Raw genomic sequence first — 22,874 nt, 5'->3', positions numbered from 1 at the left:
AATAGGGCGGAAATGACGAGCCATCCGCCGCGTCGCCGGCTTCCGGGCCAGGCTGCCACCATGAGGCCCCGGAAGAAGAGCCTTCTGGTGGGAGAAGGGAACTTCTCCTTCTCTGCCTGGTTGTGCGAAGCCCGCGGGGCCGAGACGCGTGTCGTGGCCACCTGCTATGAGAGCGAGGAGGGGGCTTCCGGGCAGGCGCTTGCGAGGGGCAACATTCAGTATCTGAGGGACAAAGGTAAACATACACACACACAGAGCCCATCACCATACTCACACACACACACACACACACACAAGAACCCCGTTTGCTGTGTTTGGGAAGGTTGGAGCCTGGACTTCTCCCAGAATTACTGCTAACTTCCAGAGCTTAGAGGAAATTGCTGCTTGGGGATGGGGGTGGGGGGCTTTATGGCACACACACACACCACACATGGCTGGCATCTTCAGAGGCTTGTCACAGTAAGATGTAAGATAGCAAGATGTGTTGCTCTCTGTGGTACAGTTTCTACACTGTGCCATGGGGAGGAGCACATGTTACCATGACATGCCTCTAAAGATGCCCGCCATAGATGCGGGTGAAACATTAGGAGCAAAACCTACCAGAACACAGCCACACATCTACAGCTGGCATCGTCCAAGGCATGCCATGTTAAGATATAAGACAACAAGTTTCCACACTTCCATGGAGAGAAACTTGTCTTACAATGACATGCCTCTGAAGATGCCAGCCATTGGTGTGGCTTGTTATTTAGTAACTCACCTTTTCCTTTTATATTTTCTAGGAGCTGAAGTTCACTTCTGTGTTGATTGCACAAAGCTGGAGGAACACTTTTTGCCAGCAGAGAGGGATTTTGATTACATTTATTTTAATTTCCCTCATTGTGGGAGAAAAGTTGGCGTGAAAAAGAACAAAGAGCTTCTGGCCAGGTTTTTCTGTAGGTAAGGAACAAGTAAAGTAATTTAGAGTGCTCTGTACTATTACCAGGTGTGTGTGTGTGTGTGAGCCTGTGGAGATCCGCAACATTTACTGTGTTTCCCCGAAAATAAGACAGTGTCTTATATTAATTTTTGCTCCCAAAGATGCGCTATGTCTTATTTTCAGGGAATGTCTTATTTTTCTGTGCTCTGTTCGTCGGGCATGCTTCCAAACAAAAATTTGCTACGTCTTACTTTTGGGGATGCCTTATATTTCGCACTTCAGCAAAACCTCTACTACATCTTATTTTCAGGGGAAGTCTTATATTCGGGGAAACAGGGTAGATCTTTGTTCAATTTCTCTCAAGCTCTATTTTCAAAACAAGTTATCAAAATGAAACCTTTAAGAGGCAGTATCCTCAAAGTGTGATAAATAATAAACACTTTTGATTGTATTTGTTTTATTTTGAACCTTTGTTTCAAACCTGCTGTGGTTGGCAGTTTTATCCAAGGAGTTAGTAGCAGACACTCAGTATGGTTACAGGAAGTATGTAGATTTCAAGGAAGAAGGGGAAATATCAGAAACTGAAAACCAAAAAGCTGTTTTGTCTGGTAGGGAGACCTCCTTTTACAGCTTTTTCAATCTTTCCAGTTCTGGCCATTACAAAGTATGCAGTTGGAACACAGTTGCTGAGATCTAATGAGAAAGTGCATGTGATCAATTATTTATTATCTGTGTTGATTACCTGTTCTATCCATTGTTAAAATTGTCTGTTGAGTTCCATAACAGGCCAGGTAATCAATCACTCTTCTAAAAAACTAATTTCCTCTCTTCCTAAAGTGTTACTTCCGTTCTTTTCCTTCCACACTGTTAAAATCAATATTGTTCAGAGGCATCTTGGGATCAGACCGAGAATCAAGTGAACTGCAGCAGTAGCCACAGAGTAACCTGCTTCTGATTTGGGCTGTTTTATTCTAGCTGTGCAGAAGTTCTAGCGGAGAAGGGAGAAGTCCATGTGGCACTTTGTAGGGGACAGGGTGGTACCCCTGTAGATCAGCCACAGAGGGAGTGGCACAACAGCTGGCAAGTTGTTGCTATGGCAGCAGAGGCTGGATTCATTCTGAACGGCATTCATCCATTTAACAGCAGGGATGCGTGTGGATATAAATGTACAGGCTACAGGTAAGCCACAGGTACTGCACAACAGTCGATGGAACTCCAGATGTCATTTTGGATGTTGCCATAGTAACTAAGATTTTATTATCTGCTACTGTCTCTTAAAAAGCTTTGTGTTTTGGAAAAAAGAGTATCCATGTTACTTAACGTGGAGAAATGCATATTACATTCCTCCATCTGTTATTTGGATAGAATAAACCTGAAGATTCCTGTGATTAATGATTATTTTTGTCTTGTGGTAATAGAGACTATATTTTATACGTACCGTAGGATCTTCACCTTTAATTAAGTCCTATGTTAATTTGGGTAAATGGGAAAGTGATATTAAAAAAACACTAGAAAAACCACTTTGAATGTTGAGCAAATCTCACATTTAATACTTGTAGTTTTCTCTCAGTATGTGTAATTTTAAATTTCTGCCTGTTGTTTGTCCTGATTAAAATTGCCAGCTCCATTACCTCATAACACTCCTGCCATATTTATATTTAGGAGCCAAGATAAATCTTTCTGCCTGGAAGGAGCTTTGAATCACATCTTCACCCGGAGTCTGCCGCTTCTGCTTCCTAGACTTCGGCTCTGCCAAACAGAAGTGGAAGGCAAGTTGGTTTCCTTCCTGGTTCCACAGATATTTCAGGATAAGATCAACAGGTTTGTAGCTAAGTTTCCAAATCCTGTGAATTTAACCATATACAGCATAGTCACTCAAGTGGTGGCCATGGTCCAAAATAGAAATCAAAAAGTCTTAAAGTACCACCACTGTAGTAAGTTCTAAGGCTTGTAATCTGTTCCTAGCTCTGTTGAGATCAATGGGATTTACTAATAGATTAGAGAGCCAGTGTGATGTAGTGGTTAAGAGCTGTGAATCTGAAGAACCGGCTTTGATTCCCCACTCCTCCACATGAGTGACAGACTCTTATCTAGAGAACTGGGTTTGATTCCCTACTCGTCCACGTTAAGTCTACTGGGTGACCTTGGGCTAGTCGCAGTTCTCTTTGAACTCTCTCAGTCCCACCTCTCACAAGGTGTCTGTTGTGGGAAGGGGCTAATCACAGTTCTTTACAAACTCTCTCAGCCCCACCTACTTAACAAGGTGTCTGTTGTGGGAAGAGGAAAGGAATCTGTAAGGTGTTTTGAGATTTACAAGAGAGAAAGGCTGGGTATAAATCAAAACTCTTCTTCATGTTGTTGTTTAGGTTTGCAGGTTAATTCTAATCTGTATAATCTGCCTTGAGTGTCAGTGAGAAAGGTGAGCTGTAAATAATGTAAAGGATTCATCTGAGGCTAGTAAATATATTAGAAGATGATGTGACATAAAGCAAAGGTCCCCACAGGCACCATGGGGCCCATCTACACTTTTTAAGGTGCCTCCCAAGTGCTTTTAGAAAGTGGGTGAGGTTCCTGCCAGCAGAGGCGCTGATTGGTCATTGAAGAACTGATTGGCTTGTGGAATAAAATATGCTTGTTTCTGTGGAAACTTCACCCACAGGGTTGGATTTTAAAGGAGTCCACAGGATCAAAAAGGTCAGAGATTCCTGACATAAAGGATCTCTGTTGAATTTATAGGATAAATAACCTTGGGCAAGTCATTATTGAGGAAGGCCTCTCTGCTGCCCCTTTTAATAGACCTGTCTTGCATTGTGTAGAAGATGGTTATTTGCTGCTAGAAAGTCTTCAAAGTGATGTTGAATAGGCTGTGGATCGTAAAATGCTTGGCGCACATTTGCTGCATGCTATTATTTGGTAGCTTGACCAGCAATGACGCTTTCTAATGTTACTGTTTTCAATAGGGATTTTCTGGGCATGAATTCACAGCATCCTGTCAGGACAGTAAATGAAAAACTCCTTGAAGGACTTGGTGAATCTTTCCTCGTTCTGAAGCCAAACTGTCCCCTTTCCTTGGTGTTCCAAAACAGCAGCAAGTCCTCTTTCTCCCTGGATGCCCTTTGGATGGTTGATGATGCTGAAAGAAATCTGAATCCTGAATTGGTGGTCAAGGAGAAGGATGTGAAGGATACAGGGACATTTTCCTCCAGGTTTCCTGACTGGAATGGTACAGACCAAGATAGCAACTTGAAAAACGGGCTTTTCGGACAATATTATCTAAGACCTTCCCTTCTGGTTTTTCTTTCCACGGTAATACAACAAACAGAGTTTCCTCCCAACGCCCTCCTGGCTCTCAGTGGGCCTGTCTTTAGGAAATGCAAAATCTCGCTTCACATTCCGCCCATTTTTCATGAGGCCCTCTTCATCTGTGTAGTTAATAAGGGTTCGGAAGATACACGCACACAGCTTCTTGTGGAAAACCTTTCAGTAACATTAAACCCTTTGCTGCAGGTTGCAGGTTTTAAGTTGGGTTGCACAACGGATGAGCCAGATCCAGCCGAATTTGGCGCCTTTGTGAATTCTGAACTGCAGACCCATAAACTAAAATATTTAATCGTTCTCAAACTTGATGCTTCTGATGCCGACCTGAAAGGTTGTTGTGTAGGGACCGTCGGCAAAGTTCCCTGGTGGCCAGCAAGCACTGACCAGGAAATTGCATATGCTTCATTGAACCTCGATCTGCTAGCCATGCACATTTGTGGCATCTGTGACTGGCGAATCCTCTGGACCTCTGATGAGCGTTTCCTTAGTCAGTTTTCAGGAGGGATTTTAGAGCGCTTCAAGAGTTTTTCACTCTATCCGCCCTCCTACGTGCATGATCTCAGCTTCTGGGTTGCAGACCCAGAAAGGTTTGATGAAACCCAACTTCACGCCATTATCAGGGATGTGTCTCATGAATCGGTTGTGTCTGTCCAGCTGCTTGACAGGTTTCAGCACCCAGAGACGGCACAAACCAGCCTCTGTTATCGGCTCACTTATCAGTCTTGTGACAGCGCACTGACATCCCAGCAAGCAGCAGGGATGCAGATGAAGCTCAGGACTGAGATTGTGCACTCGCTGCATGTGGCTCTTAGATAGCTCCTTATTCTCATCTCCTTGAACTGGTTTAGCAAGTGCTTGAAAATAGGACCTGACATGAAACATCTGGATTTTGTATGGAAGAAGTCCTTGATGCTGGATATTTTGTCTGGTCAAATAAATGCCTTTTGAAAAGGCGGGGGGGGAGGGGCCGCGGGGTTCAATGATATATACCTAGATATTTGGTCTCTGCTGCTAAAAGTAAATACACAGTGTGCATTTATTTATTTAAAACATGTATTAACTGTCTTTCTACTTTGCAGAAGTCAAGGTGGCTTACAGTGTAAATAAAACAGTGATTCTAAAAAAAACCCTAAAAGACCATAATTTAAGATCTCAGGACTGTCAATAAGTCAAATGAAGTTCTAAATGAAACTGTCTTCAACTGAAAGAGAGGGGGCCAGGTGCAGCTCTTCATATGTTCTTGTTTAACTAGTTTCTATCCTGCCCTTCTCCCAAGGAGCTCAAGGCAGTGCAGATCTTTCTGCTCTCCTGTTTATCCTCACAACAGCCCTGCAAAGTAGGTTAGGCTAAAAGAGTGCAGCTGACCGAAGGGTAACCCAATGGAGTTTGTGGCAGAGTGGGGCTCTGTACCACTTGACTACACCATATTGGCTGTTCTTAGTCATTTGGGGAATCACAGACCACTCAAGCCAACAAAAGGCATTGGCAGATACAGTTATCCCCCACGTTCCACTCTCCTCAGAAGTTCCTTTCAGCTTCTAGAAAGAGGCTTCTGGGAGATGTGGAATTCAAAAGCCACAGGTCTTCCACTCTCAGTAGAAGAACCTCTGCTTTGCAGAAGATCGCATGTTCAATCCCCGGCATCTTCAGTTACCAGACAGTAGGTTATGGGAAAGACCTCCCTCTGCGACCCTGCGCAGCTGCTGCCAACCTGAGGCCTTGATCGACCAGTGGCCATAACCAATTGGAGGCAGCCTTCAAATGTGTAGTGAGAGGGGCTGCAATGACCAAAAGAAGGGGTGGAATTGCCCTCCTCCTGCAAGCGTGCTGACAGCAGTGTTTTGCCTGTACTGAACAGAAGCGAAGCTCCTGCCGTTCATTTGCTTGACTAATACATTTGCCTAATAAGCTGTTCTTGGTGCTACCCGCACCTGTCGTGGCACAATGGGGAAAGAATGTGCGAAGAAATCCAGAGCCATTTATAGCTGCCAGTCTCGCAGATGCCCAAGTGCTGATCTTTATTTTTAGGGAGGATTATTGCAGTTGTTACTTGGACTAAAGTGCGAGAGCGACTGGTGCAGAATCCTTCACTGAATGGAAGAGGGGCCGGGGCCGCGGTTCTCTGGGCCAGGTGGCAGCCAGTCCTTGACCAGCCGATCAGTTTAGACTGGCAGGAAGCTTGGGTGAGAATGGGCCTCATTTCGACCCAGTCCAAGAGTTTTTATCTGCAGTACCAATGCAGTTCTGTTTTTGTGCGCTTGGTGCAGAATTACATATTTGCTAGTGAGCCTATTACATTTTAATCCCCTCTTTCAGTGAGCATAGGCCGGCAAGATGCACATATAGCACACGGCTGCCTTGACAGTATCATAGGGCCCCAGGCAAAGCAGTGCCCTAAGCAGTGACCCCTACTTAACACAACCACTTGCAGGAATAAAAATGTAAACAGTCAATAAAAATTAAACAATCCCTTTGGGGATTGGGCGGTATAGAAATCACATACATACATACATACATACATATTGGTCCTTCCAACAAAATCAGAGTTTAAACATTAAAAAAGCATGCTGTTCAGCAAAGATTAATCAACACAAACAGCTGAATAATGTCACATGAGCCTTGAAAAACACAAATATTCCAACATATAAATGATACTCAACTGGTAAACCATGCAGATGAAGGTGGCATATAGTATGAAATTACTATGAATTATTTATCATTAATCAAGTTGTAATGTATTGTATGGTTTTAAGAGTCTGCAGCTGTTGCACTGTAATTGGTAATTAGTAAGTGTGTTATATTGAGCACAGCTGCAGAGTGATTTTAAGCTATGTGTGAGTAGCAGCTATGGAATAAAGTACTATGTTTTGTTCCTCCGACTCCTGTTTCTTGAGACATGACAATTGGCGACGAGGATAAACTTATGACGAGTCTAGCAAGTTTTGTGAAGCAAGGACTGTGAGTAAATTATGGCCTTTCAAGGGCAGCTGGAACAGTTTAATTTGGAGTTTCCTTTGAAGTGGCAGAGTTATGAGGCCCGATTGGAATTTTATCTTCTGGCAAATGGCATAACAGACCCAGAAAGGAAAAGAGCCGTGTTTTTGAGCCTCTGTGGTGAAGGGGTGTTTGACCTCGCCTCAGCATTGATAGCGCCAAGAGACTTATCAGCAACACCGCTTGTAGAAATACTGACTGCATTAAGGGACCATTTCATTCCCCAACCGTCAGAAATAGCTAGACGGAGTGTTTTTTATAAACGTGATCAGGAGGGGACTGAAAGCATTGCAGATTATGTTGCAGTCTTACGGCGGATGGCAAGACAATGTAATTTCTCCAATGGGGGAGAAGTGGAAAGGGATCGTCTGGTCTGTGGCCTGAGAGAGGCGCCCTTGGAGAGTGTGCTGCTGGCAAAGACAGACTTGACTTTCCAAATGGCGTACCAAGAAGCATTGAATTTTGAACTTGCTGCAGCCTCTACTCGGGAGGTGCCACAAGCCAGGAGCCCACAGAGACTGCAAACATCTGGCAGTGGGACTGTAGACCCGGGTAATGGTGAAATTCAGAGACTGCGGCATGGTGTAATGAAGATGGGAAGACCACCACAACAGAGAGGGAGGATGTTAACAGAGAAATGTGTGAGTTGTGGTGGGCCCCATGAGAGAGAAAGGTGTAAATTTAAAGAGGCACAATGTTTCTGTTGTAAACGCTAGCATATTGGGAGTGTGCAGAGAAAAGGCATCAGGGACCAAGAAGACATGTTCCCGCTCATCTGCTACACACTCTGTGGATGCACCTTGCTGTCCCCATGTAGCTGGCTTGACTGGCCAACCCCCACATGAGCAGTGTGTGATGGTGTTTTACGCGAGCTGATGTAATTAACCACGCAGCAACCCGAGATTCAGCCGCGAAGTTGTCGGTGACTGTGAAGATCCAGGATGTCCCTTGTGTGATGGAAGTGGATTCTGGGTCAGCATTCTCCATCGCTTCATGGGACACTTATAAAACCTTTTGCCCACAGGGTGATTTGGACATTCAATCGTGTGACTTACCACTTCACGGATTATCAAGGACATAGGGTACCTGTGGTTGGCATGTGTAATGTCCATGTAAAATATCATATGTTTGATGGATGTTTGAAATTGTTAATAGTGGAAGGAAGGCGGACGAAGCCTCTTGGGGTTGGACTGGTTTGGGAGGTTGGGAATTGCAATTACTGGAATTCATGAGGTTAGCAAGTTAACATGGGAGGTGCTAGTGGGAAGAATTTAAGAGTGTAGTTTGCTGAGGGACTGGGGCAGTATAAGGGTCCATCTATATCATTGTATCTTGATCCTTCCAGTACCCCCAATACGCCTAAAATCACGCCAGATTCCATTTGCTTTGGCGCTTCTAAAGTGGATGCAGAACTAGATCGGGTTATTGGAACAGGGAATATTGGAGCCAGTGGTAAATGCAAAGTGGGAAACTCCACCACGTGACCCCTGAAGGCCAATGGGATGTGCGATTTGTGCTGATTATAAGTGCACAATTAACAAGGCATTGCAGAAACATCCGTACTCCAGTGCCAGTTGTCAGTCAGTTGTTAGCAACATTGGCAGGGGAAAGGTTTTGCAAAATTAGATCTAGCGCAGGCATACCAACAGCTGGAAGTGGATGATGCCACTGCAGAAGCTCAGACGCTAGTGACTCAAAGGGGGGCATTCAGAGCAAAGCCGCTGCAATTTGAGTGAGTGTAGCTCCTGGGATATTCCAGAGTTTGATGGAAGAAATATTAAGAAACTCTTGCCGGAGTCATACCGCATTTTGATGCTGTCTTGATAGTGGGTGCAACTGAGGAGGAACTGATGACACGGGTACGGAAAGTACTGCAGTGCTTCTCAGATGTAGGGCTGCGTGTCAAGCTGAAAAATGTGTGTTTGGAGTAGCGCAAGCAGAGTTTCTTTGGGATACATGGTAGATGCAAGGGGAATCCAACCGACATCAGCAAAGGTGAGGGCCATCCAGGATGCCCCAGCACCACAGTCAAAGCAAGAGCTACAGGCATTTTGGGATTGCTAAATTTTTACCATTCATTCTTAAAGCATAAGGTCATTAGTAGAGCCACTGCACCGCTTATTAGATAAGCGGCAGTGTGGCAGTGGACAAGTCAGCATGAGAAGGCATTCCGAGATGTCAAAAAAAGATTGTTGTCATCAGAAAGTGTATTGGTTCATTTTGATGAGAGGAAGCCATTGATTTTGACGCATGCATGCCTCCCCGCGGTGGAGTTGGAGCAGTGTTGAGCCATCAATTGGAGGATATGCTGGGAAGCTCCACCATTGCGATATTCTAGGACGCTGTCTGCAACGGAGCCGCACTATGCGCAAATAGATAAGGAGGCATTAGCAATAGTGGCTGGGGTTAAGAAGTTTCATGATTACGCAGTATGGGCGCACCATTTGTGATTGTTACAGACCATAAGTCGCTGTTGGGATTATTTTCCTCAGAGCCGCCAGACACCACAGATATTGTCCCCTAGAATGCTGCGGTGGGCAATGTTTCGGAATGCATATGATTATGTCTTGCAGCACCAGTCGGGAAAGAAAATTGGGCATGTAGATGCGTTGAGTCGCTTGCCAGTACAAAGGGAGGAGGAAGATCACTCCCCACTTTTGGAGGTTTTGATGTTGGAATCATTATCAGAGCCTCCAGTGCAAGCTGCAGAAATAGCAGAGAGGTCAGCTATGACCCAGTGCTTGCCCGAGTCTTGAATTGGGCATGGAAGGGTTGGCCATTGGGTAAGTTAGAGGGAAAAATTTAGACCATTTGGAATGAGGCAGCACGAGATATCTGTCCACAAGGGGTGCTTACTGTGGGGAAATAGAGTAGTGATCCCAGCAGCTTTAAGGATTAGGGTGCTGGAGGCCTTGCATGTAGGGCACCCTGGAATAGTGAGAATGAAGGCATTGGCCCGTAGTTATGTGTGGTGGCCAAAGATGGATAGCGAAATAGAAGAATGGGTGGCCAGGTGCAGGGAGTGTCAGATAACGCCGCACCTGCCCCACCTCAGGCCCCTACCTATCAATGGGAGTCCACAAAAAGACCGTGGTCAAGGGTACATATTGATTTTGCAGGGCCTTTCCAGGGCCAGGTGTTTCTCATTGTAGTGGATTCATATTCCAAATGGCTAGAAGTAGTGCCAGTAATGTCAATGACATCACAAACAGTAATTAGGGCACTGCATCAGTTATTTGCAACCCATGGCCTCCCGGATACGGTGGTATCGGATAATGGGACAGCGTTTGTATCTAAGGAGTTTAGAGTATTCCTGGCTAATGGTGTTATTCGCCAGGTTACCTCGGCCCCTTTCATCCGCTACTTCAATGGGCAGGCAGAAAGGATGGTGCGCATAACAAAGGATGCATTGCAGGCTAATAGTAGAGGGGGATTGGCACCGCCGGTTGGCTTAATTTTGTTAACACAGCACATAACACCGCACAGCCACCGGGAGGAGTCCTGCGGAGTTGCTAATGAATCGGAAACTTACGACGTTGCTGGACCGAATGCATCCCGATTCAGTTGATGATCGTCCGCGAAAAGAAGATCAAGTGTTGAAAGCACCTCGGACATTTGATAGGGATGACACGGTGTATGTCTGAAATTATGGAGCAGGTCCATGTTGGGTCCCAGCAGTTGTGAGGCAGCCAACAGGGCCCTTGTCTTATAGGGTGGAAACTGAAGAAGGGCAGGTGATCCGCAGACATGTTGACCAAGTAAGGAAGAGAGTGCCAGGTCCAACAGTAGATCAGGAACCCCAGGTCCTTGAGGAATCTAGGGCGTTAAGGGGGCAGATGGAGCTGCAGGATGAGGAAGCAGTAAATAGTCCAATTGTCCCCGAGGAACCTGGGGCGTTAAGGGCGCAGACGGAGATGCAGGATAAGGAAACAGCAAAGGGTCCAATTGTTTTGCAGAACCAGGAACAAACACAGACTCAGGAGCCAGAGCGGGAGCTGAGACGATCGCAGCGAAAGAGAATCCCACCAGATTATTACAGGAGTTAGGGGGAAGGGGTGTAATGTATTGTATGGTTTTAAGAGTCTGCAGCTGTTGCACTGTAATTGGTAATTAGTAAGTGTGTTATATTGAGCACAGCTGCAGAGTGATTTTAAGCTATGTGTGAGTAGCAGCTATGGAATAAAGTACTATGTTTTGTTCCTCCGACTCCTGTTTCTTGAGTCATGACACAAGTGTTATTAAGCAAGTCACAACAGATATAGATTGGCATGGGGTTCTATGCTTGTCATTCCAATACCCCTCAAATAGTCTGTAGCTACAGGAAGTCTTTTATACCAGTATAGGAATCTACTTTGTATTGGAACAGAACGTGGTTTACCAAGGTCCTTATCATTTCCTCTGTCCATGGTTCGGAGTGACCTTTCACATCCCCCATTATCTTTTACACAGAGATTGTCGATATTGAATCTGGAACCTTCCACATACACAGCATGAGTTCTGCTTCTTAGGCCCAAGTTTCTAGCCCTTTTACTTGTGGAGACAGATGCAGACTCTTGTTTTGGAGGGATGGTCAATGGGACGCTGTGTCAGGGCTGAATCAGTTGACCCTTCCCGACCAAGCATCATATCAATTGCATATCTCCTCTCCTCCACCTTCCTGGGTCCCCCCCTTTCATTCATTGTTTCTTCATCTCTCCCTAGATGTCAAGTGACCAACGAAGCATCAGGTAGAAAATGGGTATAGGTTGAGCTTTTCCCATCCGTTTGCAATTGGCGATTTGTTCAGAAGGCAGGGAAGAGCAAGAGTGCTGCTCAGTCTTGCTGAGCCTGAAATGTACTCTCATTTCATTGCTGTTCATTCTGTGAGAAAAAATGAGTGCCCCTGAGCCTGTGCAAAATGCCCTGTACTCACCAAGGGATGTTTGGCGCTGTGCCTCTCTTCACTTTCCCAGCATTCATGGTAGGAACTAAATGCTTGAATGCTAAGGTAGACTATAGAAAAAGAAGGTATTTTGTATTGTTGAAGGCTTTCACGGCTGGAATCACTTGGGTGCTGTGTGGTTTCCGGGCTGTATGGCCGTGTTCTAGCAGCATTCTCTCCTGACGTTTCACCTGCATCTGTGGCTGGCAGATGCAGGCGAAAGATCCTCTGAAGATGCCAGCCACAGATGCAGGCAAAACGTCAGGAGAGAATGCTGCTAGAACATGGCCATACAGCCCAGAAACCACACAGCACCCAAGAAGGTATTTTGTTGTGTGGAATCTAGATTTGGGGGAAGAACAAGTCGTGTTTTTGAGGCGAGGGCTGCTAATAACTATTTGAGACAGACACAGACAGGAGACTTCATCTGACTACGCAGCAACCAAACCCTCCATCCGAGTACTGAGTGGTTCTGAACTTGCAGACAGGTGTGGGTTGCTTTTGGGGATGCGGTCGTGTGCCCGGGAGGATGGGGCTTGGGGAGAGGAGAAGCCACCTTGGAAGGCAGCCATTTCCTCCAGAAGCAGAGTAAATATGAATTCAAGCGAATTCATAAAGTGATCTGTGTGGTCTGGAGACCAGTCGTGCTTCTGGGCGAGCTCCAGTGACCCGTACCTGGAGCTTGGCAAAGCCACACCTCCCCTGCTCTCTGCAGCCCAGCCCAGTTACCTGGAGGTCGGCCCTGACCGAGCCGCCGCGCGCATGCGCTGAGTTACGCCCACAGTTATCATGGCGGCCGCTCGCTTCAAGCTCTGACGTGTCTCGCCGGGGAGCGGGCAGCCCAGTTGGATTTCTGCCCACACGGGGCATGGCGGCCAAGGGGGCCCGGCAGCGGCCCCGAGGGGGCGGTGGGGACGCGGCAGCGGGTGCCCCCCGGCAACGAGAGGAGGCGCCCCCGCCCGCCGCCGAGGAGGCCAAAGCCGAGTAGGTGGTCCAGGGAGGGAGGGAGGGAGGGAAGGAGGAATGAATGACTGAGGAGGGGGCATCAATGGGACTCCGGGCGTGCGGGTCGCGTGAAGTAAAGGGGGGCGGTGGGCAAGGGACCCCCCCCTTGAGGGATGTGAGGGGCATGGCTAGGCTGAAACTTGTTTTCGAGCGTGGGGGAGGGAGTCAATGGTGACTGTCAGAAGAGATGGGCGAGCTGTCAAATATAAATGTCATATTTCTTTTTAATATCATAATATTACACACACACACATATATAACACGCATGAAAGGCCCATAATAGCCTATCTTGTACATACAATCTCACAATGACAATATGCAGAGAAGGATCCAATGGGGCAAATCTTAGACCCTTAAAAACAATTCCTCATTTGCTCCTGACTAGAAAAATTTCCCACGACTAAGGCATTATAAGATTTTGCCCTAGCAGAATTGGCCCATGGTTCTACTCTTTCAGAGGATATGACTTTGTATGGAAGACCTGGGTGTCAATTTCAACAGCTCTTCAACAATTAGTCACAGAACAAAAAATGCTTTATAATTGCAATTGGTAGTCTGGTAGCTAAACACTGTATTACTGTGTCACTTTTTAGCATGGATGGTCTTATGATGTACATTATTTGGACCGAAGTGGTGATGCTGTTTGAAAGGCCTACAAAAGGGAGAACCAAATTAGATCCACAGAAAGACTGCTAAAATTAATAGCTTGGGTTGCCCCCCCCCCCTCCTTTTACAGGAGGGAGTCACGCTGAAGGCAGGAAAGTAGCAACCTACGGAGGTGAAGTTTCTGCCTTCTTTGGTCCTGGTCTGGACATTTTGATGAGAATTGGCTCACAGCACCCAAAATTCACTAGTTAGTTGCATAGCAGCAGCAATTCTGAAATCAGTAGTAGTCTAATAAGCATAAGCATAAGCATTTTATTGTCCTTGTTCACGCACAACGAAATTTACAGCAGCATTCCTCGATGCACACAATTTCAGACTCATACCCCATCCTCACTTTCCCCTTCCTCCACCCATCCCCACACAGCCCCAAACACATCAACACGAAGCCGCAGAGTTTAGCATAGCCACAGCTCTAGAGTAGAAGCTGTCTCTAAGCCTCTTTGTCCTAGTTTTGATAGACCTGTATCATTTGCCGGTTGATAACAGTAGGTGGTAATATTAAGCCATTTGGATTTATATGCCATGAATGAGGTGTAAATGTTCAGAATAGTCCCGAGGAGGGTACCTGAAGGTTTTAGAATGTGTGTGTCAGGTTTTTAGCAAGTCCAGATGTTCAGAAGTGCTCCATTTAAAATCTGGAGTGATTTCTTGAGCTTCTCTGTCATTCACCTCATATATTAACTGGACTAACACTTGTGACTTCTGATTCTTTGCCAGGGTATCTGGGAGCAAAGCAGGACATGTCTGGGCCCCAGAAGGATCTACGGCTTTCAAGTGTCTGATCTCTGCCAGGTTTTGTGCTGCCTTGCTGAGTAATATCTCTGACTGTGATGAGACGTTTAACTACTGGGAACCTGTGAGTGGCTTTCTTGCCTGGACTAAAATGTCCACTTTAGGTTATGAACGGTTATTGATGTTTTGATATTTGTTGGTTTGATATTTGATTAGTGTTTTGATGTTATTTGCTTGTTATTTGCCACCGTGAGCCCTACAGGGGAGGGGCGGGGTATAAATCGAATAAATGAAATGAATGAAATGAGATGAGATGCTCAGTCTAACCCAGATTATGGTTGGGGCACGGTCTTGGGAATAGTTTGATGTGGGAGCACAGTCCTACAGACACTTATGTCCTTGGTCATTGCCAGTGGACTCATAAAACTAGCTCAAAACTTGATCTGTAACTGTATAGCATACCAGGCATAACTCTGTTTATGTGTTTGTGCATGCGGATTAAGCTAAAGTAGCGTGCCCCAGTGTGACGCCCATGTGTGCCATGGTGCCCTCCGCCACCTTTCCTGGCATTTGCCAGGTGTTTTTAGTAAATGGGCAGGGCCAGGTGGGGCTTTTGCTCAGCAAGGCTGCTGATTGGCTATTGGATATGATTACCTATCCAGAGTTTTTAAAATGTTGCTTTGGCAGAGCACAACAATCTTTCCTGTGTAAATGAAAGTAAGCCGTCACAGTCATTTTGTGGTTGCACCTGCCACACTGTCAGAATTCCAAATATGCCCACAGGTTCAGATAGGTTAGGGGCACCTGAGCTGAAGCATACCACCTTCTGATTTGTGTTCGCTTTGGGTTCTTCTAGACACACTACCTCGTTTATGGCAAAGGCTTTCAGACGTGGGAATATTCTCCTGCCTATGCCATCCGTTCCTATGCTTATCTGTGGCTGCACGCTTTGCCAGCCCTGTTCCATGCCAGAGTTCTGGAAACAAACAAGGTAAGAAGCATCCCCGGACTTTTTCTGCGAGTAATTTTTCTATCCTATTTTACGCAGAAGGAACAAGCTTTTTTTGTAGGAGGGAATCGGTCCAGTTGAGTTTTCTAGCTGCTAGTTCTGAGTTCTGACGTGGCTGATTCTCAGCTTGACTTGACCCCTGAAATTCACGATTGACTTAATAATGCACAAGATCCGAAAAGCGTAATAACCTTGGGGTGATCCCTGTTGCATTCCACTTTGCTTGTTTGTTGACAGCCACTGGAACTTGTAGTCTACTTTCTGTCCCATCACAAGTTGAGCGTGTCACCTGTATAATGGCAAGAGGAGACGGATGGTTGAACCAGCTGAATCAGTCACTCAGCACAGTTCTTTTTTTTACTCCAAGGATGTGATAGCAGTCTTTCTACGTCCTTGTGGTGATTATGTATATGGCACTAAAACCAGTTTGCCCATTGAGTAGGGTAGCACTTGTGGTGAAGCTCAAGCCATATGTAGTTGCAAGCAGTCCTAAGTTATTCTGAGTAGGTTATTTGTTTTTCCTGGTGAGTTGCAATGTTGGTCTGCAAGAGGAGAGGAAGATTCAAGTCCAGAGACCTAAAAGCCTTCCAGGATATAAATTTTTGAGATTTGAATCTTGGAAATATATTTGTTGACCTTTAAGATGCTGCTAGACTCAAATCATGTTTGTTTCTGTGATTGTTCCAGCTTTATAATGTCTTGCGGGTGGCTGAGACAGGAGAGTCTGGCTATTCGTAAAAGCGTTCTGTTTTCCCCAGGTCCTCATCTTCTACTTTGTCCGCTGCCTCTTGGCCTTCCTGAGTTGTGTTTGTGAACTTTACTTTTATAAGTGAGTACAGAACACGCTTCCCTAGTTTACCTTTTGGTGTAAATGGCATGGACATAGTTGTGAGAGTATTTTTCAGTTGCGTTCGATGTATGTTTTTGCTGAATATATGTTTTATTTTATAAAGTTTCCTCAAAGCCTAATTTTAGCTAATAATCAAAATGTCAAATATTTGCTTTTTAGATGTCTCATTCTATTTTGCCTTGACTTATTGGACTGCTTTAACTTGCATGCTTGAAAGTTTCAGTGAGAAATCGTTAATGAGCGTTTTATAGTATTGTTGCTTTAATTTTTGTATGGTTATTTTAAAATGTTTTAATGAATTGTTGTTAATTTTGTTGTGACATGCCCTGAGCCCTGTGGGGATAGGGAGTTTGAAATAAATACTTCAGATCCTTTAACTATGAATTGTGAATCTGAGGAGGGGGGCTGGGATATAGCCCTGTCTGCCTGGTGGATTTGGTGCGGGGGGAGGGGGCAATGAAATGAGGAAAATGCAAAGCCCCCTGTAGCCCTGTGATGCCTGATTGGGCTGGGGAGGCTATCCTGCAGGGCTATGCCCTCTTGAAAAAACAAAAGTGCCTGATCCTGAATCGGGCCCATCTAGTTCACTAACAGACAAGCAAACCTTTATTAGGTATAAGCTAGTTCAGTAATGCCTGGAGTGTTGTGAGTTTCCAGCTGTGATGATTGTTGATTCCTGTCTGTACTGGCACTCTCTTATGATCTTCCCTCTGATCCCCCAGGACAGTATGCAAGAAATTTGGGTTGCACGTCAGCCGTCTAATGTTGGCTTTCTTGGTTCTCAGCACTGGCATGTTCTGCTCAGCAGCTGGTAAGCTGAGAATGGAATGTTGGGGCTAATCTAATCTTGGACATTTGATGGCGAAGGAGATTGGGGCAAGATTTCTTTTGATTTGGTACATGAGAAGAACTCTGCTGGATCAGGCCAGTACCCTGTCACTCAAAGTGGCCTTGGGAGGACCAGCAACAAAGGCCAAGACCTCCTGGCATTAGGATCCAAAGGTTGACTGCCTCTGAATGTCATTAGAATAGTAGCCACTGATAGACCTGCCATCCATAAAACTGTTAAATCCCCTTTTAAATCCCCCTTTAAAGCTATTCCTGTGGCCAGCACTACACCCTCTGGTAGCAAGATCCACATTTTAATCCTTTGCTTTATAATTTCTTTTTGTCCAGCCTTTTAATTTTTTTATATTATTTAATTTAATACACCACCCTTTCCCAACACAGCTCGAAATCTTTCCCTGTATTTACTGCCCATCAACTTCATTAAATGCCCTCAAGTTCTAGAATTTTGGGAGAGGGAGAAAAAAAATCATTTTCAACTCTCTCCACTCCATGAATAATTTGATAAACCTCTGTTGTGTTCCCCCTTAGTCATCGTTTTTCTAAATTGAAAAATTCCAGACTTTTCAGTTTTTCCTCATAGGAAACATGCTCCAATTCCTTGATCATGGGAGACTTGGGTAGTGCAGAAGGGGGGCAGTGCATGAACCAGTAAAGGTGCCTGTAGGGTGAAGCAGGAAGTTGTGCAAGAAGCAGAAGAGAGCTTTTTAGGTGCTCTCCTCCCTGTGTCCAGCTTCCAAGGTTCAGTTAGCATAGCATGTGCTGATAAGCCCCCTCAAGGGGCCGAATCCAGCACCAGGGCTGCACATTTGACACCTTTGATGTAGATACTCAGTATTTTCCCTGGAGCACAATTGTTGTTTTGCTTTTCCTTCATTTTGCTTGGCACCCTTATCTCTCTTTTTTAAAACCTACGCTATAGAATGGCCTGCCACGAGGGCTCGGTTTTGCCCCGTGTAGTTTGCAAAGCTGTGTGAACGCTTTCTTCTTTCTCCCAAATCCTGATCCCTTTCCTGCTTTTGATTTGCAGCTTTTCTCCCAAGCAGCTTCTGCATGTACAGCACAGTGGTAGCAATGACTGGGTGGTACATGGATAAGATCTCTCTGGCAGTGATGGGAGTGGCTGCCGGAGCCATCGTTGGCTGGCCCTTCAGTGCAGCACTTGGGTAAGCAATTATGGAGGGGGGACTGTTTGTGTATGCTTGCAGGGATCCCGTGCCTGGTTGCTTAAGCTGGACTAGAGACAGCCAGACAGGTGTGGGGAAAGACACCAGTGTCCTTTCTGGGATTATTAGCCCAGTTAGCGTGGTGTAGTGCTTAAGAGCAGTGGATTCTAATTTGAAGAACCCGGCTCAATTCCCCACTCCTTCACACAAGTGGCAAACTCTTATCTGGTGAACTGGATTTGTTTCCCAGCTCCTACACATGAAGCCTGCTGGGTGACCTTGGGCCAGACAGTTCTCTCTGAACTCTCTCAGTCCCACCTATCTCACAAGGTGTCTGTTGTGGGGAGAGGAAAGGAAAGGAGCTTGTAACCCGCTTTGAGACTCCTTTAAAGGTAGATAAACAGCCGGGTGTAAAAACCAACTCTTTGTCTTCTTCTTGCACACTGATTGGGGATCTAAATGTTATAAGTAAAGCAATTGCCTGCATAAGTCCCCATGTGCGTGGGGTCATGCAGCTGTGCAGTCACTGCTCTTTGGAGAGGCTTTGCATTTTGGACAGTGCTTCTTTGCATGTGCTGTGAGGCTCTGTCAGCTTGTTAGGAACCTTTCAACATGTATTTCTAACCTTCATGGTTGTAGCAGGCAGTGCAAGAAAGTATGAGCAGTGTATGATCCTCTGAAGATGCCAGCCACAGACGCAGGCGAAACGTCAGGAGAGAATGCTGCTAGAACACAGCCATACAGCCCGGAAACCACACAGCACCCAATATGAGCAGTGTCTTTGAGATGGAAGGGTGTTTTCAGTTCTGAGGTTATTGCTGGCAGAGTTATGCAATACTTGGCTGGAGTTGTAGCTGGCAGTGTTACACAACACTTGGGTGAGAATTGTTCAAGTGTTTTGCATGATTTTATGGAAGAGTTTTAAGAATCGATGGTGCAAACTCTGCCTTAGAAAGCACTAAGCAGATTTCAAGCAGTAGTAATAAAATAATATCCCCCCTCCCCCCAAAAAAGATGAGGTGCAGAAGGAACAGCTGAAAGCTCTTACCCAGCTGTTCTCCCACTATAAGGAGCTTCCTTTGGTTGAGGAAGGGAGACAGTCCCATGCAGCTCCTCTTTGATGCTTCCTCCCATAAACAGCTAGATGCAAGTAAAGTAGCACCTTAGATCATCTAGATTTTTGGGGTACAAGGTTAGACAACTGACAAAAGGAGCTTTGGCTCTTGAAACCTGACACCTTGAAATCTTCTTGGTCTTGTTGGTCCCTAAGGTACTTTTGGACTTGACTCTAGCTATTCTACTGCAGACCAGCATGGTTGCCCTCTGAAACTCTCCTCCCATAGAGCATCTCTTTGGTGTTTTGCCTGCTAGGCTTCCAATTGCCTTTGACTTCCTGATACTCAAGAGAAGATGGCGGAGCTTCCTGAAGTGGTGTCTCGTGGCCTTGGTGGTGTTTATGGTGAGTTTCCAGAATTGGTTGTGGCTGAGGAAGAGTGTGAGGATCTGCCTTCCTCATCTTTCACATGAATCAGAATCAGAGAGACTCGTTCTTCCACTGTGTTGTTCACGCACTCCTTGTGTGTAGGAAAACATTCCTTACAGGTTCGTTTGTGCTTGTTGAAGCCAAGGGGGATATCCCACGTTTCTATACTCTGCTTTCTAAATAGGAACAGAAGTGTCTGGGAAATGGGTGTTCATGTGAACAGGCGGTTTGGAAACAGAAAACAGTGGCAATTGAATTGGAGTTTTAAAAGAGTCTATCTAGGCATGTGCATACGGCTGAGCTTGCATTCTTGGAGTTATTGTGGAGCTGGATGGCCCTGGCTAGCCCAATTTCATCAGATCTCGTAAGCGGATCGGCCCTGGTTAGTACTTGGATGGGAGACCACCAAGGGAGTCCAGGATCGCTGTGAAGAGGCAGACATTGACAAACCATCCTCTCTTGATCTCACCTGGCTGGCCCAGGCTAGCACAGTCTGATTGGATCTCGGAAGCTAAACAGGGTCTGCCTTGGTTAATGCTTGGGTGGGATATCACCTGGGAATACTGAGTCTTCACACAGAGGCAGGCAAGGGCAAAACCACCTCTGAACATCTCTTGCCCTGAAAACCCTACAGGGTCACCTTAAGCTGGTTACAACTTGACAGCAAAAAATAAGAAATAAATAGAAAGCCATGAGTTCCGCAAGATAGAAGGGTAGTTAATACGTGTTTTAAATAAATAAAATAGCTGCATATTATAGGGCAAAGGGAGTTAACCGGTCTCAGGGGCAGCAGGTTTGGCAGGGTTCCCACAACCAGCACCAAATGCCATTCTGCAACATGTGCACATCTTTCTTTGGCTTTACAGACAGAGGGAATTCAAAAGCCACTCTTAGGCCACTTCCGCACATGCAAAATAATGCGTTTTCAAACCACTTTCACAACTGTTTGCAAGTGGATTTTGCCATTCCGCACAGCTTCCAAGAGCACTGAAAGCAGTTTGAAAGTGCATTATTCTGCATGTGCGGAATGAGCCTTAGTCTGTGAATTTGCCCAAAGTGTGACAGAACTTAACAAACTCTGTACTGCTTGTTGAAGGTACCCCTGGTGGTGGTCGACAGCTATTATTACGGGAAGCTGGTGATTGCTCCTGTCAACATTGTCCTGTATAATGTCTTCACGCCACACGGACCGGATCTCTATGGTGAGTGGGCCTGGTGATTACCGGATGTGCTGTGCGGGGGGTGGGGTGGGGTGGAACCCCAGAGGCTTGTTGCGCTGTGAGACTGGCACACCTTATTGGCCGGGTGAATTTAGCCTCTGCAAGCAGCTGTACCATGAGATCCTTAGTTGCCCCCCAGCAGTCTTGTGGGACAGATCCCTTGGAATTCATGCACCTTCGTTTGCATCTTTAAAAAACAAGACCAGCCAAAATGACTACTTGGGTGACATAGACCCAAGTCTATGTCCAAGCCCACTGTGCATTTTGTACCTCTGTACTAAGCCAGACACACACGAGAGAAGCATGCTGGGAAAAGATACCCCCTCTGCAGGCTCAGAGTATGCTTTTGCTATTCTGTCCTGAATCTGTGCAGTGAGAACAGAGGAACGCAGGTTATGGGAGCACCTGGGCTGTTGTGGTAGGATTCACATCTGGTTCCCCCTCTGAAATTGTTGAAGGGGTGTTGTGAAAGGAGGATGTCTCTCTTGCTGAGCATTCCCATGGCATTGCTTTCTTGCTGATAAGACGTCTCAGTGGAGTCAAGGACCTTTGCTGTCTTGAATTGTTCCTCTGAACGGAACTGCCTTATGTTGGGTCAGACAGTGCTTCCATGTAGCCTAGTATTGCTCCTGTGACCTCCTTTGGCTAGAGCCCCCCCCCCCACCCCAATGCTCTACATGGAAGGCATTTACTTGCACGCAGTGCGTGGCCGTTGGCAGCCTGAGCACATAACAGCAGCTTGGTGCTTGTCCTTCTGACTGTCCTTCATCCCTGCACAACAAGTCTCAACTACATCACCGCCGGTCCTGGGAGCCTCTTTGCTGTCATCAGTGTAATCAGCCTGACCTTTCCTCCTCTCGTGCGCGAGCATCAGCCGGCTCCACAGTGTCCTCCAGGGACCAGTGAAATTCCAAAATCATTCAGAGTGATGCTTATATAATGTCTCCCTGCTAACAAAAAAGCGGCTTGAACGCTGGAAAGACGTTGACTACCGAGCCTCGAGTGTTATGTGCTGACGCTGACGCCTGCTTACGAAGATGGCTGGAAGGACGGGCATGTTGGGACAGGTTCTGCTGCCTTCTGCTTTCAGAGCTGGCTGGGTGTGTGCCACCTGCTCAGGTGCAGAATCTGGAAGGCCAAGGAGTTTCTTTTTCCTTCTTGTGTCTGGGCACCATTTCCCCCTGATATGCCTCTGGGGGGGTTGGGTTTATTGGGATAAGTGCTCCTGGTAGTTGGAGATTACCCCTTATCGTAGTTAGCAGAGCGGCACAGGTGGCTAGAACACAGCAGAAGCCCTTACCCCGTGTGCGTGCGTGTGCGTGATGGATCCCAATGTGCAGCAAGCTTACACAAAAGAGTATTTATCAGTGAACTCCATTCTGGATAGAAAGGTAGGTAGATAGAGTCACTTTGCTATCTTAATCTAGCTCAGGGGTAGGGAACCTGCGGCTCTCCAGATGTTCAGGAACTACAATTCCCATCAGCCTCTGTCAGCATGGCCAATTGGCCATGCTGGTAGGGGCTGATGGGAATTGTAGTTCCTGAACATCTGGAGAGCCGCAGGTTCCCTACCCCTGATCTAGCTGGATGGAGATGGATGCGAGGAGCATCCATCCTCTCTCTAGGCATGGTAGGAATAGAAGAATGGAGAAGGGGTTGAGGAAGAAGCTGGAAGGAAGGATGTCCCTGAGAGTATCAGTCTAACATCAAAGGTATAGAACCAGCATGATAGAGTAAAGGTGTCA

General features: G+C 46.1%; 2 protein-coding genes across 3 annotated transcripts in view; both read left to right on the top strand.

The window, feature by feature from the left end:
- The first annotated feature begins 44 nt into the window (after positions 1-44).
- On the top strand, positions 45-5,364 carry FDXACB1 (ferredoxin-fold anticodon binding domain containing 1). Its single transcript, XM_048512864.1, has 5 exons — positions 45-235; positions 783-939; positions 1,895-2,098; positions 2,582-2,740; positions 3,880-5,364. The coding sequence occupies exons 1-5, from the start codon at positions 61-63 to the stop codon at positions 5,051-5,053; spliced, it is 1,869 nt and encodes a 622-aa protein (XP_048368821.1). The 5' UTR covers positions 45-60; the 3' UTR covers positions 5,054-5,364.
- A 7,567-nt stretch (positions 5,365-12,931) lies between these two features.
- ALG9 (ALG9 alpha-1,2-mannosyltransferase) overlaps positions 12,932-22,874 on the top strand; it is a 29,633-nt gene continuing 19,690 nt past the window's right edge. For both annotated transcript variants that reach the window (XM_048512866.1, XM_048512865.1), the window contains exons 1-8: positions 12,932-13,136; positions 14,541-14,679; positions 15,412-15,546; positions 16,323-16,393; positions 17,137-17,225; positions 18,291-18,426; positions 19,798-19,885; positions 21,006-21,111. In XM_048512866.1, coding sequence (XP_048368823.1) covers positions 13,021-13,136; positions 14,541-14,679; positions 15,412-15,546; positions 16,323-16,393; positions 17,137-17,225; positions 18,291-18,426; positions 19,798-19,885; positions 21,006-21,111 — 880 coding nt within the window. In that variant the 5' untranslated portion in view covers positions 12,932-13,020. The remainder of the gene's footprint in view (positions 13,137-14,540; positions 14,680-15,411; positions 15,547-16,322; positions 16,394-17,136; positions 17,226-18,290; positions 18,427-19,797; positions 19,886-21,005; positions 21,112-22,874) is intronic.

This window comes from Sphaerodactylus townsendi, linkage group LG12 (assembly GCF_021028975.2).
Source record: "Sphaerodactylus townsendi isolate TG3544 linkage group LG12, MPM_Stown_v2.3, whole genome shotgun sequence".
NCBI lineage: Eukaryota > Metazoa > Chordata > Lepidosauria > Squamata > Sphaerodactylidae > Sphaerodactylus > Sphaerodactylus townsendi.
This window is presented reverse-complemented; position numbering and strand designations above follow the sequence as displayed.

What these genes read in the sequence shown, in the direction of transcription:
- FDXACB1 (XM_048512864.1), top strand. Translation starts at nt 61, where the DNA reads ATGAGGCCCCGGAAGAAGAGCCTTCTGGTGGGAGAAGGGAACTTCTCC. An exon ending in TCAGTATCTGAGGGACAAAG is followed by an intron (nt 236 to 782) that starts GTAAACATACAC and finishes TATATTTTCTAG; the next exon opens with GAGCTGAAGTTCACTTCTGT. An exon ending in TATAAATGTACAGGCTACAG is followed by an intron (nt 2,099 to 2,581) that starts GTAAGCCACAGG and finishes ATTTATATTTAG; the next exon opens with GAGCCAAGATAAATCTTTCT.